Below are 15,446 nucleotides of genomic sequence, written 5' to 3' on the forward strand. Positions count from 1 at the left end.
ATGCCATTTGTTTGTTTTTTAAATCCTACTTTGGGGTGTTGAAACAAAAACAGATCTCTTCAAAACACTACTGAAAATACACATTTCATACTCTAGTCAGTAGCTAGGTGACATCTGTCATGTATACAATTCATGTTACTTTGTGCTTGCTTCCAGGAGGGTTTTTTTTAATTATTATTTTCTCAGCAAACAGTGTTTTCAGGTGACTTTGTAGATACAGGATCAAAGAAACAAGGAATATAGAACACTGTTATGTTGTTATTCTAGCTGGTTTATAACTATTAATTTTTTTCCCTGTATGACAAGGAGGTCCAGTATTTGTGTGAAAGTGAGTGTCTTCATTTTTTAGGGAACGATGGAAGATAAGATCTATGACCGTCAGGTAACAAAGCAGTCGTTGTCTTTCCGGGTTGTCGATCAACAGCAAGTTGAACGTCATTTTACTATGAATGAACTTACGGAGTTGTACACTTTTGAGCCAGATTTGTTGGATGATCCTAATTCAGAAAAGAAAAAGAAGAGAGATACACCAATGTTGCCAAAAGTAAGTTGATGCACATCACTAGGAAGTCTACGCTATAGCAATATTTTATGTCTGTTTAAGGACATAGGGTATTTCATCTTGGAAGAAGACGAGGGCCATATTTTCACTATTTTTCACTTTGAATGGAGGCGGATAGCAGGTAAACAATAAAATAGGCAGTTAATGTAACGGATGGTATAATGAGATAGATAATGAGTTTCCCTTCAGTGTAATTGACAGTATAAGAAAAAAGATCTTCAGTTAAAAGAAAATTTTTAAATCAGAACAAACAAAAATACTTTTTTTACACAATTTGAGTGAGTAGAAGTTTTACTGCAGGAACCTGCAGAAGCCAAGATTCAAATTAACATCTAAGTGGGTGCTGGTGATACCTACCATTACCTCAATTTGTGATAACAAGTCTGTGAGGTGATACTATACTTCACGGTCTGGTTTTTAACTACCTAGGTAAGACATTCTAAGAGTCAAATTAATCCATGTTCTCCTTTACTGAGCCTTTTTGGTTTTTAGTTCCTTGTTTACTCTTCTGATAGGGACCATTAATAGAGATACAGTAGAGATAGGGAAACAGTTGCATTTATTTACTGTTTAAGTGAGGAAAATTGGACAAGCTAAGATTTTTGTATTCCATTTTTAGTGTTGCCAGTACTAGCAGAGACCAGTGACATTTTTCAAGACAATCGTTTACACCATTTACACAACTCAGTGAGAATGCTGATACTCTGTACTTTGAGATAATATGAAGAAGTGATGTCAGACCTTTTACCTACTTGGTGTTAAATGAGCCTTTAGGATTGCACTGGTTTGTTTTCACTGAGGCCTGCCTAAATCTATTTGTAATGGATGTGGCACGTGTAGTAGTGGGACATTGTAACTGCTCTGCGTAGTAGTGGTTTGCTATCCTATGTGAGACTTAGGGAACTGAAAAATTTACTAACTGAATTTAAAAATGAAAACTGTAACTTTTACAGTCAGCAGGAGTAAACTTCAGGGGAAAGAGTAACTGGTTCAGTTATTTTATTATTTTTTTCCAAGTCCGTTTGTATTTACTATTGTTTTGTACCTTGTCTGATATATATTTTTTGCCTGTGTGGTCTGCTAAAGACTAATTCATCGTTAATCTGTTGTGCAATTATCTTTGCTTCTTACTGGGTGAATAGCTAGTGAACAGCAGCACGTGAATGTGTGGCCCAGGGTTAGTTAAGTGGTTAAATTTCTGAGTTACTACTGTGTTTAGATCATTACACAGTGTCTGTGTGTGGGGAGGGAGGTTTTCCGATTTGTAAATCTATTAATTTCCAAGGAAAAATGGTATGTTTTCCATTCTAGACTATCTGCAGACCATTATAATATAATTAATCGTGGTCAGGCATCACATTGGCGTTCTTAATAGTTAAGCCATTCTCTGAAACAGTCTATCAGACCACCTACAGCGTCCGTGCAGCTGCCAGTGGGATTTAGGAAGTGTTAGCCCTGTAAGTGTTAGTCACTGCTACACATGCATTTTAAAAACCTTGAAAACAAACATTAATGACTGTATCTAAGCTCTTTTTATTCCAGTGTTTCTCACTGTAAGCAGTAAATTGAAGATAACTGAAAATTTTCTTTTCTTTTTTTTTTTTACTATGTTGTACATATCTATTTTGGCAAATTCATTATTTGTACCTCCTAAAACATCTTCCTCTAGGTTGGAATTAATTAGTTATTTTATGCCGTATACATTTATGCTTCCACTAACTCATAGTTAATGCATCATCATTTGCTGCTGCTGCTACTTATTTTTAAGAAAATAAAAAAGGTTGAAAACCTATGAAGCAACTGAGTATGTTTACTCAAAGCCTTGATCAGTCCAGTGCAATAATTACATTTTGAAGTGACTTGATTTCTTTCACAATAATAAATCAATTAATGAAGTATAATGTAAAAGTGAAAGTTTATAAACTCCAAACTTACTTTATCATTCAGTTTCAAATATTATTTCATATTAATTGCCTTCCTCCAACCATCAGTGTAAGGTTAGTGTAGGTTAAGTTGAATACAAGCTGTTAGCCATTGGCATTGACCTGCTGTCCCTGGGTGAATAGTGCTTAGTGCCAAGGTAACAAACTGTCACAAAGGAATTTATACTGAAGAACTTGGTTTCATTTGGTACTTATGTTTACTATTTTGATGATCCCATTTTTTTTAAAGTCTTTTTGGCTGCACTTGTCTTTCCTGTATAGCTTAGCTGGTTGGGATATTTTGTTGTCATTTTATCCGCAATTGGGTTCTTCCTTTGCACACAAAACAGAGTTAGTCCAGTAGTTGCAGTGACTCCTTCCTTGATTCCTGTGGTCTGTTTAATTGAATTGTGGCTTGTGCCTTATTTATAATATCGTATGTTTAACTTTCATGTTTTCTTTTCTATTCTGTCTTTTTTTGGTGTATCCTATTCTCCAAAATCCTACATAAACACTCAAAAGCAAGTATTAGCTGTAGGAAGTATTGCAGTGGATGTTACTCTGTCGTTGTGTAAGGTTATTCATTCACAAAGTTAACTATTCCTTATTTCAGTGTAATTTTAGGAGAGATGCATGATTCAGCTTTATAATTACAAAACTTCCTTAAAATTAAATGAATTTAACAGCACACTCATGGCGATTTTTTAAAAAAGTTGATTTAAAAGACCATTGATATGCTTATGAAAACATTTTATTCCAACATTGATTAATGACCCAGCATTTGGAGATTACAATTTTCCTTAAGATCATGTTGCACGATGTTGTGAAGCTTTGTTCACGGGAAGGTGAGCACACCCAGCCTGATCCCTGCAGCTCGCAGCTGGAAACAAAGCCCACCAGAACTTTACCTGTGTTACCCTGCCATCCTTGAGCTGGCTGCCCCTTACAAAGCCTGAGCTCTTCCTTTATAATTACCAGCAAAGCAAAATAGGCATTTAGGCTAAAAGAAGGCTTTAGTTCTGCCTCTTGCAGGTTTTGTGTATAATTGTCTCTCTTTGTCTTCAGGCCCCTTTTCCATCTTCAAAGCACAGTCTGTTGAACAGTGATCTCAGGGTGTAATTTTACTGTTGTGTGGACAGTAAGGGAGGGATTATGTTTGTAATCCTTAGCATTGGTGTGAAATTCACAGTAAAAACCTGTTAAGTACGAGTGTTCCCTGGAAATACACTGGGCTCTGGAAGAACAGATTCCTCAGAACAGGGGTACAGGGTCATTTTAGAATTGACCCTTTCCAAGCAAGCTTTTTAGAAGGAATTCTGAATAGGGATCAGGGGATCAGGTGGAAAGTTTTCCATCTTTTTTCCAGCCATCTGAGCGTGAATGTGGAAAAACCTGGAGGGATAATAGATTTTCTGCTGGTTGTCTGCTAAGTTGGAGAGCTTCGTGACTGCAGTGGCACCCCACTGGTAGGAAGGTTCTTTAGGAATGCAGCCGGGTGTCGAGTACATTGAAGAGGAGTGATTCAGAGCTGGGCTTTAGGGCTCTTCTCCTAACTCCTACCTTTAATGCGCTTTTCAACTTCTTTTGATCTAAGAAAATTAAAAAACAACTTTTTAATTCTTTTGCTTCTAGTGGGCTAGGAGAATTCATTCTATATTGTTTCAAAAATCAGGAGTAAAGCTGTTATGTGAGTGAAGAAACAAATACTATTTGATTTTTAAAATACAGCCTTGAGAACTTTGGTTTTACAATAATCCAAGTTTCGGTCAACGACCAGTTTACTTAGAAAGTGTTATTGGGGGGAGAAGGTGTTGAATGTTGCTATTTAATATCAGAAGTCACACAGCTAATGTGCAGTATGTAGTTTTCCTGGAAGTTTATCAGAGTTTCATGTCAAGTTTTAATTTTCACAGCAGTTTTCTGGCCTTTGTGGTCTGAACAAGACCTTTGGGTGTCCGAGGAGCCGGAGCGTGTGGTTCTCAGGGGAAAATGCATCTTGTGCTACAACCATAACTTCATCTTTGTGCCATTCTCTGCCCTTTCCCCTCTGAAACAGCTTCTGGGTCTTGAACACTGTAAATACTTGGTTTTAAGGGATTATTTTTGTTATGAATCTTGTTCACATGAATTATTAAATTAGTCTTAACTTCCAGTGCTTGATTTCATTCATCTGCTATCCCTGCAGAGCTGGGAAGGAATACTTCAGAAAGTCAGTCCAATAAAATGTAACAAGTGTCTTAAAACTGAATAATCACTTGGTCAAATTTACTGTATTTAAGTTTAGAAATAATTACTGTGTCCAGGCTGTGAGCTTTATGCAAAGGTAGTGACTCGTTATCTAACTCAGGCTAAAGGCATAAGCAGGTTTTGTTATTATTTCTGCAGAGTATAAATTCAAAAGGAAAAGTTGGTGTAAAGTGAGAAAATTCTGTTTAATGTATTACGATTGTATTTCGGGTGTTCCGTTTTACTTTGCCATGAATTTAACAGTGGATCTGGAGTCTGTTTTTAAATCAGTGTGATTTATGACTGGGCTGTTGTTTGGGGCTTTTTTTTAAAGTAGGTTCTCACAGACTCTTAGCACTCAGCTCCCGAAGGACTGTATCCTGGGGTCGACTTGGCTGATACGTAGCTAATGGGAAGAAGTTTTTTCACCCGAAATGCTGATAGCTGGACTCAGAGATAAGGGCAGTGCGGTGCGTGGTTCGGAGCAGCATACGTGAGGTGGGAGCTGGACAAAGATGAAGTGGGGGGCCACCGTGTGTCCCTGGGAGCTGGCACCGTTGCCCCCTCTGTTTCTTGCTTATTCTTCCCCAGATCAGCGTGTTCAGTAGGTTAGAGTCGCACGCACATTTTTCTGTGAAATGAAAACTTGGCTCAGTTGAGGTCGTGTAATGCAGATTGGAAAAGCAGATTAAAATAATAGTTCAGATTCAGTTGGACATAGTATATCATTATTTTATACTACCTAAAGACATAGCCAGGGCATGTGTTTTACTGTAGTTCCGTACTAGAGGACAGTTTTGTGAATTTTGGAAGGCTGCTGATCTCAGAATCAGAAAAATTTGCTGCTTATTTAAATTTATTTTTATTTTTAACCGTGGTATTAAATGTTCAACTGGTTGAGGAAAATCTTGTTTATGAATTACAACATAACTCGCATTCCTTCATGGAAGATTTCCTTTCTAATACATTTATCTCTCCATAGAATTTAATTTCCATCAGGATTTAAAAAAGACAACCCTTTTTTTTAAAATTCAAAACGTTTTTATTATCTCTTCGTTTTTTCATTCATCACCAGGATTTCATCTTAAGGCTTATAAACCAATTGATAATCATTGTTCTGTCAACGAGCTAAACACATAAAAAGAAATGCTTATTCTAATCTTTTTTTTGTGTCTAAGGTGACTTTTTTTTTTTCACTGTAAAATTAAACAAACTAAATGGCAGTACGTTCCATATCCCAGTTTTTAAGCTCCATCATTAAAGTTAATGCAAAATAAAGTTTAAACAAAGAAACGCAAACACACAGTTGGATGTAATTTAAACCACATTTTGAAGACTGTGTTGGCTAAGTGAGTGTGGATTATATTCCAGTATTGTTTTCAATAATAGTGTTACCATGGAAATTAATGCATACGCATGTCCAGGAACCCTCACACACTGATGTACAGCTACAGTATGCTGAGAGCACTTCAATCCTGTTAGCTTACTTCTGCAGTATCTTCTTGACTTCTTCACCCACTTCCTCTAGGTGTTTTCATCATATCCTATTAGTGCATCTCTTTCTCTCCCACCACCCCAAAAATACTATTATTTGTTCCTTGTGCCCATTGGTTATGCAGATATTACGTTGAATGTTTTGTTGAGGACCTGGCAAAGAAACCATTGATTCAAATTTAGGGAGACCAGGTAGTAGCAGGATGAGACAAAGACGAGCTTATAGCATTGGTTAAACATAATTGCATTCCAAACACACACAGAAACAACTTTCTGTAGCTGTTGTGACAACGCCACTGGTCAGGGCTTTCACATGCACATCCTGGTGTTGCAAAAATCTGTTTGCTAGTGGGTACAAGCCATTCTTTCCAATCATTGTTCTATCTACATTGTAAGACGTCAGGGTAGGACAGTTTATATTGCCGTTCATACAAATGCTGAGCAGGATCCGGATAAGGGTATGACGTGGAGTGGGTCTGTAGGTATTATTCATATAGCTCTGCTACGAAAAGTGTGTTGAGTACATTCACTGTAATTCAGTTCGGGAGTGGTCCAGAAGTTCAGTGAGATATTTCCTTTTCTTTTGTATTATAGATCTTAGACTGAATGCTGAAGTATATTGGAGCTTTTTAATTTGGCGAGCTCATCAGTGATACAAGTGCATTTAAAAAAAACACCCCATTTTAAATAATTATCTCCAAAAGGAGACTCCTGCAGTGCAGCCTGAGCAGTTTGTAATAGTCTTATAGAGGATGTTTTTCTTTGTCCTTTGCAGCATTACTTTTATTTTAACATAAAGAGAAAAAGTGTGGAGACTGGAATGTTGACTCTGTGAGAATGAGGATTGCAAAACCATTACTGCCTACCTTGAAATACCACTTTTTACATTCATTTTTTCTGTCAACTCTTATATCACTTTTTAATTGAGATAATGATCTATCATAATGAGGCATCTGGAGTCCAGACAAGGACAGCAGCAACCTAATATTTTAGTTAGCAACTACGTCATTTTTACTTTATCTAGGAAATATTCAACATGCTGATAACCTGGCATTTCAAAAAACATTAATAGGTTTTATGTATAATTTTTTGTATTAGAAATCTTAGACTGAATCCTGAGGTATATTGGAGCTTGCTTTTATGTATACATATATAGATTAAAAAATAAAAAATACAGATATATGTATGTAAAATGTTAGTATGCCTGTGAACAAAACCTTCACAATAGTTTGCCATTATAAAGGACATTGTAAATATTTTGGTTAACCTTAAAAGCGATCAAACACTGGGGATACTGTGGAATACAGAGGTCTAAATTGCAACCTGCTGATCAAATCTGGTTCATAGCAGTGATTTGACCTTTCTTAGTGCAGCTGGGGGGGACACTATTTATCTCTACTTGTATCTTAACACTTTTAAGAAAACACCTTTTCTGTTGGATGCTGATGGACAGTTGATGGACCAAAGTACTACTTAGTGGTTTAAATCCAGTAGAGGTGCTCTTTATATATTATAGATGCCGATTATCGATAGGGCCTCTCAGGTATCCAGCCTAAGCAAAGGAAAAATCATTGAGCACATTCCATTCTTTTTAGGTTCTTAAACTGCATTTATTGTTGTGGAATCTGAGTGCATTCCTGTGGTTCATTAAGTGATTGGACTGTCATCTCTGCAACAGATTGTTAATCCATTACCCTCCCTCTGAGGGAAAACTGTACTTTTAAATTATTTTTTAATTTTGTTTTGCTGTGAAGTGCTCTGAGCTGCTATTTGTGAAATTGGGTGAAAGCAGTAAGTTCAGTATGCACAAAGAGTGAAAATAGAAAATAGTTACTGAGTGACTTCTCATTTTATCATCTCTTCATTTGAACAGGATACAATTCTAGCAGAATTGCTTCAAATCAATAAAGAGTATATAGTTGGGTATCACGAACACGATTCACTCCTGGACCATAAGGAAGAAGAAGAACTCACTGAAGAAGAAAGGAAGGCAGCATGGGCAGAATATGAAGCAGAAAAGAAGGTAAAGCTATCAAAATTACATATATGATAATAACCTTTCCAGATTTAACTACCACTTACCCGTTCAGTTTGGTTTTGGGGACATTAATTTTCTTACAGGTCAAGAAATGGCTATGTAAAGCAAATTTTGACACTGGAAAAATGGAGATATGGTGTCTTGTTTGCTCTTTTGATGCTGGTCCGTTGTGTGTTTATTCATTACTTTAATTTAAAACTTACTTCTTTTTACACATGCATTCTTTTTTTCTATTTCATAGTAAAACTCAACTGGTATCTTGTGTGATACTTCTCTTTTACCATTTGAGGCAAGTTTCTAGCTCCATTAAAGGTATACAGTTGGTTTCAGAATTTTTGCCACGATCCTACAAACATATAAGCATCTGCCAGAAAGGGCCTAAAAGCTTACTTTTTTTTCTATTATTCCTTGTGACCTGTTTATTTGATATTTAAGCAGGTGGTAGAATGAAGAAAATTGTAAATTGGCTACAGGTTTGGGATTTTTTTGCTGTGAAAGGAATATGATAACTTGGTGCAACTGGAGCCTAATAGCAGAAAATTCCTGGAAAGGCAAAGTGTGGTATTCAGATCTGATCAGGAACTTGAAAGTAAGAAAAATGGATGTATAAATTGCCACTGACCATCTTGAGTGAACAAATGACAAATGAAATGGAATGGAATATTGGGAGAAGGTTTAGTGAGGGTGAAGAAATAGGAAGATATGATACAGTAGGCCCTATGAGAAATTCATGTGGGAGATGAGCTTTATATTCCTAATAATAAATCATGCGTTTCACTTCTTCAAAATTTGATTACAGCCAGGTCAAACTCAGTACTAAGTAGTGAGTTTGCTATATAAAAAAAAACACTTAAGATATACTAATAAGTCTTGGTCATTTTTTTTTCTTAGTATACCAAATAATTATAATTAAGCTAAGCTCATGTATTATACACGGCTGGAACTTAGGTTCCTCTGTGATTAAAATGTCCTTTGAATGGAGGTCTGGAAAGGATCTTCTGTTTCCTGAGGCAGGTTGACTGTCACATGCAATGGACCGCGCTTGTAGCCTTCCCGAAAGGCTGGTGTGTCTATTTCATGGGATATTATAGAAGTCCATGAATTATCAGAGTTATTCAAATTACATGCATTTTGTGTTTTTTAAGGGCTTGACTATGCGTTTCAACATGCCAACTGGGACCAATATGCTTCCCACAAATTTCAACTCTCAGACACCATATATTCCATTCAATTTGGGTGCTCTGTCAGCAATGAGTAATCAACAGCTGGAGGTGAGTAGCAGTCCAAGTAGTGCAATGTCTCTGTGTTGCTGTAAGCATGTATTTTTCTGACACAAATGTCATTCTTAAATACCTTGATATTTATGTAATTGTATCCTATTTTTAATAGGGTGGGTTTGTGTCAGTGTGTAGCTATATGGAAGTCTAACTTGGGTGCGTGTAAACCTACACTCAGGTAGTGTCTCAGGATACTGGAAGATTAACTATACTCTTTGCAGACATTAATTACCACGTGTAGCTTTCTCCCTCTGTCTCTCCTCTGTCCGAGAAGGACTGGGAGAGGGGGATGCCTGCGCAGTTCCTCAGTTATCCCAGGTCTTGGTTTGCCACCTTGGTGGGAGTAGCCGAGGGCATTTCTTCCCGATGAGACGCCAGGCTGTAACGGGAGGCCAAGCACAGTTGTCTCGTGGTGTCTCCTCCTGCCTGGTGAGGAGTCTCTGTTAAACAACCTGCAGCAAAGCGTGCAAGGCAGGGGGACCTGTGTTGAATATACTTGAGGAATAACAAACAATGTATGCCAGTATTATGCTAAAATAGATAATTTAGCATAATAGGTAAGGTTTTGAGCACGTAGAATGAGTTGAGACTGTAATGTTATCAAAGTCGGTATCGCAGATGATGTGCCTGGGTAGAAATGTAGCACTCCCATGATGAGCTGAAAACCTTTGGGTACATACATAGTTTTTTATAAATACTGTCCACTGTACAAATTGGCAGTTTCATACATGCTGTTCAGTTACTCTATGCTGAAATTCAGTTGTGTGGAAACTTAGACTCATTGACTTGCACAAATTGAGAGAAAAAAGTAATTAAAGTCTGAGTACACAAGGCAAAGATGAAGAAAACTTACAGAAGTTTGGCAAAAAAATGTGTTCATTGTATCTATGCTTTATAATTAATTTCCTGGTGTTTTCTCAGGACCTTATTAATCAAGGAAGAGAGAAAGTTGTGGAAGCAACCAACAGTGTAACTGCAGCAAGGATTCAGCCCCTTGAAGACATCATTTCAACCATAGTGAGTGAAATGGATTAACTGTAGGTTTAGATCAGGAGATGGGAAAACATTAAACATTATCAGGAAAATAAATTACTATTGTATATGTTCATTCATCTAATTAATTGCATTGTTAATGAATATAATTTCCAATTTGTATTGACCTTTATCCCTGCAGCTTGCAGTAACCCTTAATGATATCTAGATGGCATAAAGCCTTAGAAGACTAGCAGCTTAGATCCATAATTGTTTGCTGTGCTCTGAAAATGCTGATTTTCTACAAATAAGAATAATAATTACACATAAATAAGATGTATTTCCTGTATCTTGTCCTTACATCTATCTTGGGCTGCTGCATTTCTCACTTGCTTCTAATAATCTCAAGGTGTATGACCTCAATTAGCAATTAGAAGAACTATTAACTCTGGTTCTGGTGAAGTGGGTTTTTGCATTTACTGGAAATCGGGCTGTGTTTTAACTCTGGGTGCAACTCTGAACATAATGCAACACTTCAGTTACCATTAGGCTTTTGTTAAAATGACCAGTGCCAAGAAGGTTTTGTGTTTTCTCCTTTTCAGTGGAAAGAAAATGTGACACTCACGGAGAGCCAGGTCCAGGCCCTGGCCCTGAGCAGACAGGCGAGCCAGGAGCTTGATGTCAAGCGCCGAGAAGCCATCTATAACGATGTCCTTACTAAACAACAGATGGTAAAATACCTAATACTTATGTGGTCAACTGTCCATGTGTGAACTGGGATGTTGAGTGTGGACTTGGCATGTGTGTGCACGTCCACAGAATAGTAGTACATGTTTCGGTGACTGGTGCGGTGTGTCAGGTTGCGCTGCTCAGCCTCAGCAAAGGCGACTCCATGAGAAGTTAATTTAAAATAAAATACCCAGTTTTTCTGTTGAATGAGTTTGCTTGAAGGTCATGAGGCTTAAAGAGAAATCTGATTCCCAGAGCTCAGAAAGCAGCTTACGAAGAACACATTTTAGAAAGTATTGGCAGCCGTTTTTTAGCTTAGAATTATTTTGCAAAATCTGAAAGTTGCCCAGATTATGTCAATGGGAAGAGTTCTCTTTTAAGCAAATAAATATTTAGTGACGGTCCGCATGCAGGACTTCCAAAGGAACGATAAATGGTACCTGGCAAATAATGTTGTAACTTATACCTGGGAATAATTTCACAGTATTAGGTAAGTTGCTACGGCAACACACACTAATGCTGCTCGCGATACAGTAAGTCGTTAAGGGAACTTAGCCCAAAGTGGTGTTACTAAAGGGTTTCTACAGCAATCAGCTTGTGAATACCCTCACATTAGTGATGGCGATAACAATAGTACTTTTTTCCGTGGGCCATGCTATCCCTGACAAATTGATTTTAACTCTGAACCTGATACTTGCAGCGTTGAGAGGGTGGTGCAGTTATAACCGCTCTGCTTTCCCTTCACAGTTAATCAGTTGCGTTCAGAGGATACTGATGAACAGGAGACTCCAGCAGCAGTACAATCAGCAGCAGCAGCAGCAGATGTCCTACCAGCAAGCAGCAATGAGTCATCTCATGATGCCAAAGCCTCCAAATTTAATCATGAATCCTTCCAACTACCAACAGATAGATATGAGAGGAATGTATCAGTCAGTGTCTGGTGGTATGCAGCCACCGCCGTTACAACGAGCACCACCCCCAATGAGAGGCAAAAATCCAGGGCCTTCCCAAGGGAAATCAATGTGATTTTGCACTAAAAGCCTAAAGGATTGTTAAAATCAGAGAAAGAACTTTTATTTTTTTAGGAATCAATGGCTTAACAGAACTCAACTGTAAAAAAAAAAAGTTAAAAAATTAATGAATAGTTTGGTTGGTCCCCTTAAACGCCATGTTCCATATTAGTGTTTCAGCTTTGTTTAACTAGGACATGATGTTTTCCCCATTGTCAGTGATGTTGCCTAGAATCTTCTTACATATGTTGAGTACAGGAGATAACAAGTTGTTTTCAGTGAAAACAAGTCCTCCCGTAACAGTAGCATCTCCACAGGTTTCCTGTCTAAACTCCTACGCTTGCTTTTAGTAGCTGCGAAGCTGTCATCGGATTCGAGAAGCTTAGGAAGGACTGCAGGTCTGTATGTTTCAGTATATCATATGTGAATTGTAAACAGCTGAGTTCTTGATTAGAGTTGATTCCTCAAATTATGGAATACTTTTCTGCTTACCCCATTTCTTTATATTACTGGGAATATTATAACAGAAATAGTCTAGTTTCCTTTTGACTGAGGTCTGGACTCGTACTAGATCATCTATGCTGAATGGAACATAGGAACTGAAAATACTCTTTGAAACAGAATTGAGTGCAATATTCTTGAATACTACTGCTCTGAAACTTTTGAGTCATGCAGTGAGATACAAACTGTGTATACAGCCTTAACTAGTGACTGGGGGAAGAGGATTGCTCTTCCCTAGTCTTCTGCCATTTTTTGTTTTCAGTTTTGTGTGATGGAATAACAAATGGTGATCTTAGAGTTGGAGATGTTTTTCCTTCACAAGCTAATTTACTCTTTGGGGAGTCCAATACAAAGCACATTTCTGTTAACTCCTTAATGCTGGTGCTACTGTCTTTTCCCATTGCCGGCAATGGGAGACGGGCCAAGAAAATGAAAATCCTGGTATTTTGGAGGTTAAAATAGTGATGGTGGCCAGGGTGAAACCCTGTATATGAACACCTTCAAAATGGCAGAACCATTGCTGATTTAAAATCGATACAAAGAAAGTGCTGTAGCAACTTCCAGAGCTGCCAGAACAGTGAAATAACTTTTCCTCTATTAGATAAAAGTTTTGGTTATGCACTCCTCCCCATTCCCTTTCTCTTGTGTGAAAACATGATTTAGTACTTAGAGCTTGATATATTTTTTGGGGTTTTTTAATATAGACCAGAGATAAATTTCTGGTTTATTATATATCATTAGCACTCTCTTTACCCACACTTTTTGTGCTTGTGAAGATCTAATTAAATACAAATAGGGCTTTTATTTGAATATAGTTTGGTTGATTCTTCCCCCCACCCCCACCCCCCAAAAAAAAAAAGTTTGTAATTTGGGGGTAAAAGTAAGTGACAGGAGCATTTGAGGCAACGGTGTGTCGACTACAGAGCACTCTGGAGCGAGGAGTGGATGGAGGCTTTTGCTCCAGATCTTGCTGGACTCTTCTGACTTGCTGACGTGAACTAAAGCTGTTCGGTTTCTGGAAAGTTCCTTGCAGGAGTTTGAGTTCTTGCCCTGAATGGACAAGTGGTTTTTGCATCTAAATATGCAAATCTTACGCGATATTTCATTTTGCGATTGAAACTTGGTTTGTGATCTGAACAAAGTTTGTTTGATCTATTGCAAAACCAGCTTACAAGTTGCTGTCTTGGACTCTTTTATTACAAGATACCACAAAAGAACCTCAGTATGTTCTAGTGCTTTGCCAGCTCTACAATTAAATTTAATTGGAGGGGAGGGGAGCAAAAAGAGACATATTCACACTAGAAGAAACAAAATGTGAGACTTTGAGACAAACATTTGAAGGCAAATGTACTCTGGGCAACTCTCACCAATATTCCTACGTGTCGTGAATAAGAGAAGTAACTTTCTACCAAACCTGGGAATGTTCAACGGAGTTTTACAGTAACTCAAAGACTTAAATGTGGAAGTTTTAGGCAACATTTAAAGGCACATTTTTTTTCATTCTGGACAAAAGTATGGATAACAGAAGACTTAACGCTTAAGAAGAAATGAGAGATAAGCATTGAAATAAAACTTGGACCACTTTGCATACATGTTTCTCACTTAACATTTTAGCTGCATAACAATGTGCTTTGAGTATAACATCAAGCTTTAACAAATATTTAAAGACAGAACATACATCAATAAGATAATAAAAGGCTCATTTTTATATTTGTTTTAGATGTTTTAACTAGATGAAATGGCTTAAGACGACGAATAAAAATGTTGCTTGTAATACAGTTTTGCCTGCTAAATTCTCCACATTTTGTAACCTGTTTATTCCTTTGGATGTAAAGCGTTTTTGCTTAGTATTGTGATATTGTATATGTTTTGTCCCAGTTGTATAGTAATGTTTCGGTCCATCAACCAGCTTTGGCTGCTGAAATCATACAGCTGTGAAGACTTGCCTTTGTTTCTATTAGATGGCTTTTCAGTTCTGTATTAAATATCTTAAGTACTATAGAAAAGGTGTCACCTCTTCCTATAAGGCTGTTTTGTAATATATAGAAGGACTGGAAATGTGTTTTTAAAAAGAAGAAGCATTCAAGTATGACGATATACTATCTGTGTTTTCACCATTCAAAGTGCTGTTTAGTAGTTGAAACTTAAACTGTTTAATATCTCATTTAATAAAGTGACCAAAATACATCAACGTGCCCTGTGCTACATTGGCAGTACAGCGTTGTCGCTGCAGGCGGAGAACGTGTCCCAGCGCCGCGCCGGCAGCCTGAGCTGGTCAGCTTTCCTGCAGCGAGGTGCCCGTACTGGATGTGGCCCTTCGTTTCGTTCAGGGAGCGTAGTTGTGGTCCAGGTTTTCTAATTATATGAGGTAAGAGATTCTGCGGCCAATCGGTCTGTTAAAAATGAACACTGAGTTCTCGCCCAGCGATGATAAATTGTTCAAGAGCGAGGTGAAGTTCTCCTTGGTCAAATTAGAGTAACCGACGTGTGTATTTTAACCTTGTCATTGTACTTCTCTCTTTCTTAGTTACCAAATCCCACCTGTTGGACCAAAAAAAACCTATTCCTACACAGAAAAATCACGTGACAGTTGTGTTCTAAATCTGCCCCTGTGCTTATTCCCTGTACTTGAGGCTTTTCTGTGGCTCCTGGGCAGCGCTGCAGCAGGTCACAGCCCGGGATGGGGAGGTGCTGCTGAGAACGGGCAGGTCCCGT

At 37.8% G+C, this 15,446-nt stretch overlaps 1 protein-coding gene across 7 annotated transcripts in view; it reads left to right on the plus strand.

Annotated features, from left to right (window-relative positions):
* ATRX (alpha thalassemia/mental retardation syndrome X-linked) overlaps nt 1-14,918 on the plus strand; it is an 80,257-nt gene extending 65,339 nt beyond the window's left edge. For all 7 annotated transcript variants that reach the window (XM_014955033.1, XM_014955034.1, XM_014955035.1 and 4 more), the window contains 6 exons: nt 350-544; nt 8,078-8,227; nt 9,388-9,513; nt 10,441-10,536; nt 11,094-11,222; nt 11,968-14,918. In XM_014955033.1, the coding sequence (XP_014810519.1) occupies nt 350-544; nt 8,078-8,227; nt 9,388-9,513; nt 10,441-10,536; nt 11,094-11,222; nt 11,968-12,246 (975 nt within the window). In that variant the 3' untranslated portion in view covers nt 12,247-14,918. The remainder of the gene's footprint in view (nt 1-349; nt 545-8,077; nt 8,228-9,387; nt 9,514-10,440; nt 10,537-11,093; nt 11,223-11,967) is intronic.
* Nucleotides 14,919-15,446: the final 528 nt, after the last annotated feature.

The sequence above is a fragment of the Calidris pugnax genome, unplaced genomic scaffold, assembly GCF_001431845.1.
Source record: "Calidris pugnax isolate Ruff unplaced genomic scaffold, ASM143184v1 scaffold38, whole genome shotgun sequence".
In the NCBI taxonomy this organism is placed as follows: domain Eukaryota; kingdom Metazoa; phylum Chordata; class Aves; order Charadriiformes; family Scolopacidae; genus Calidris; species Calidris pugnax.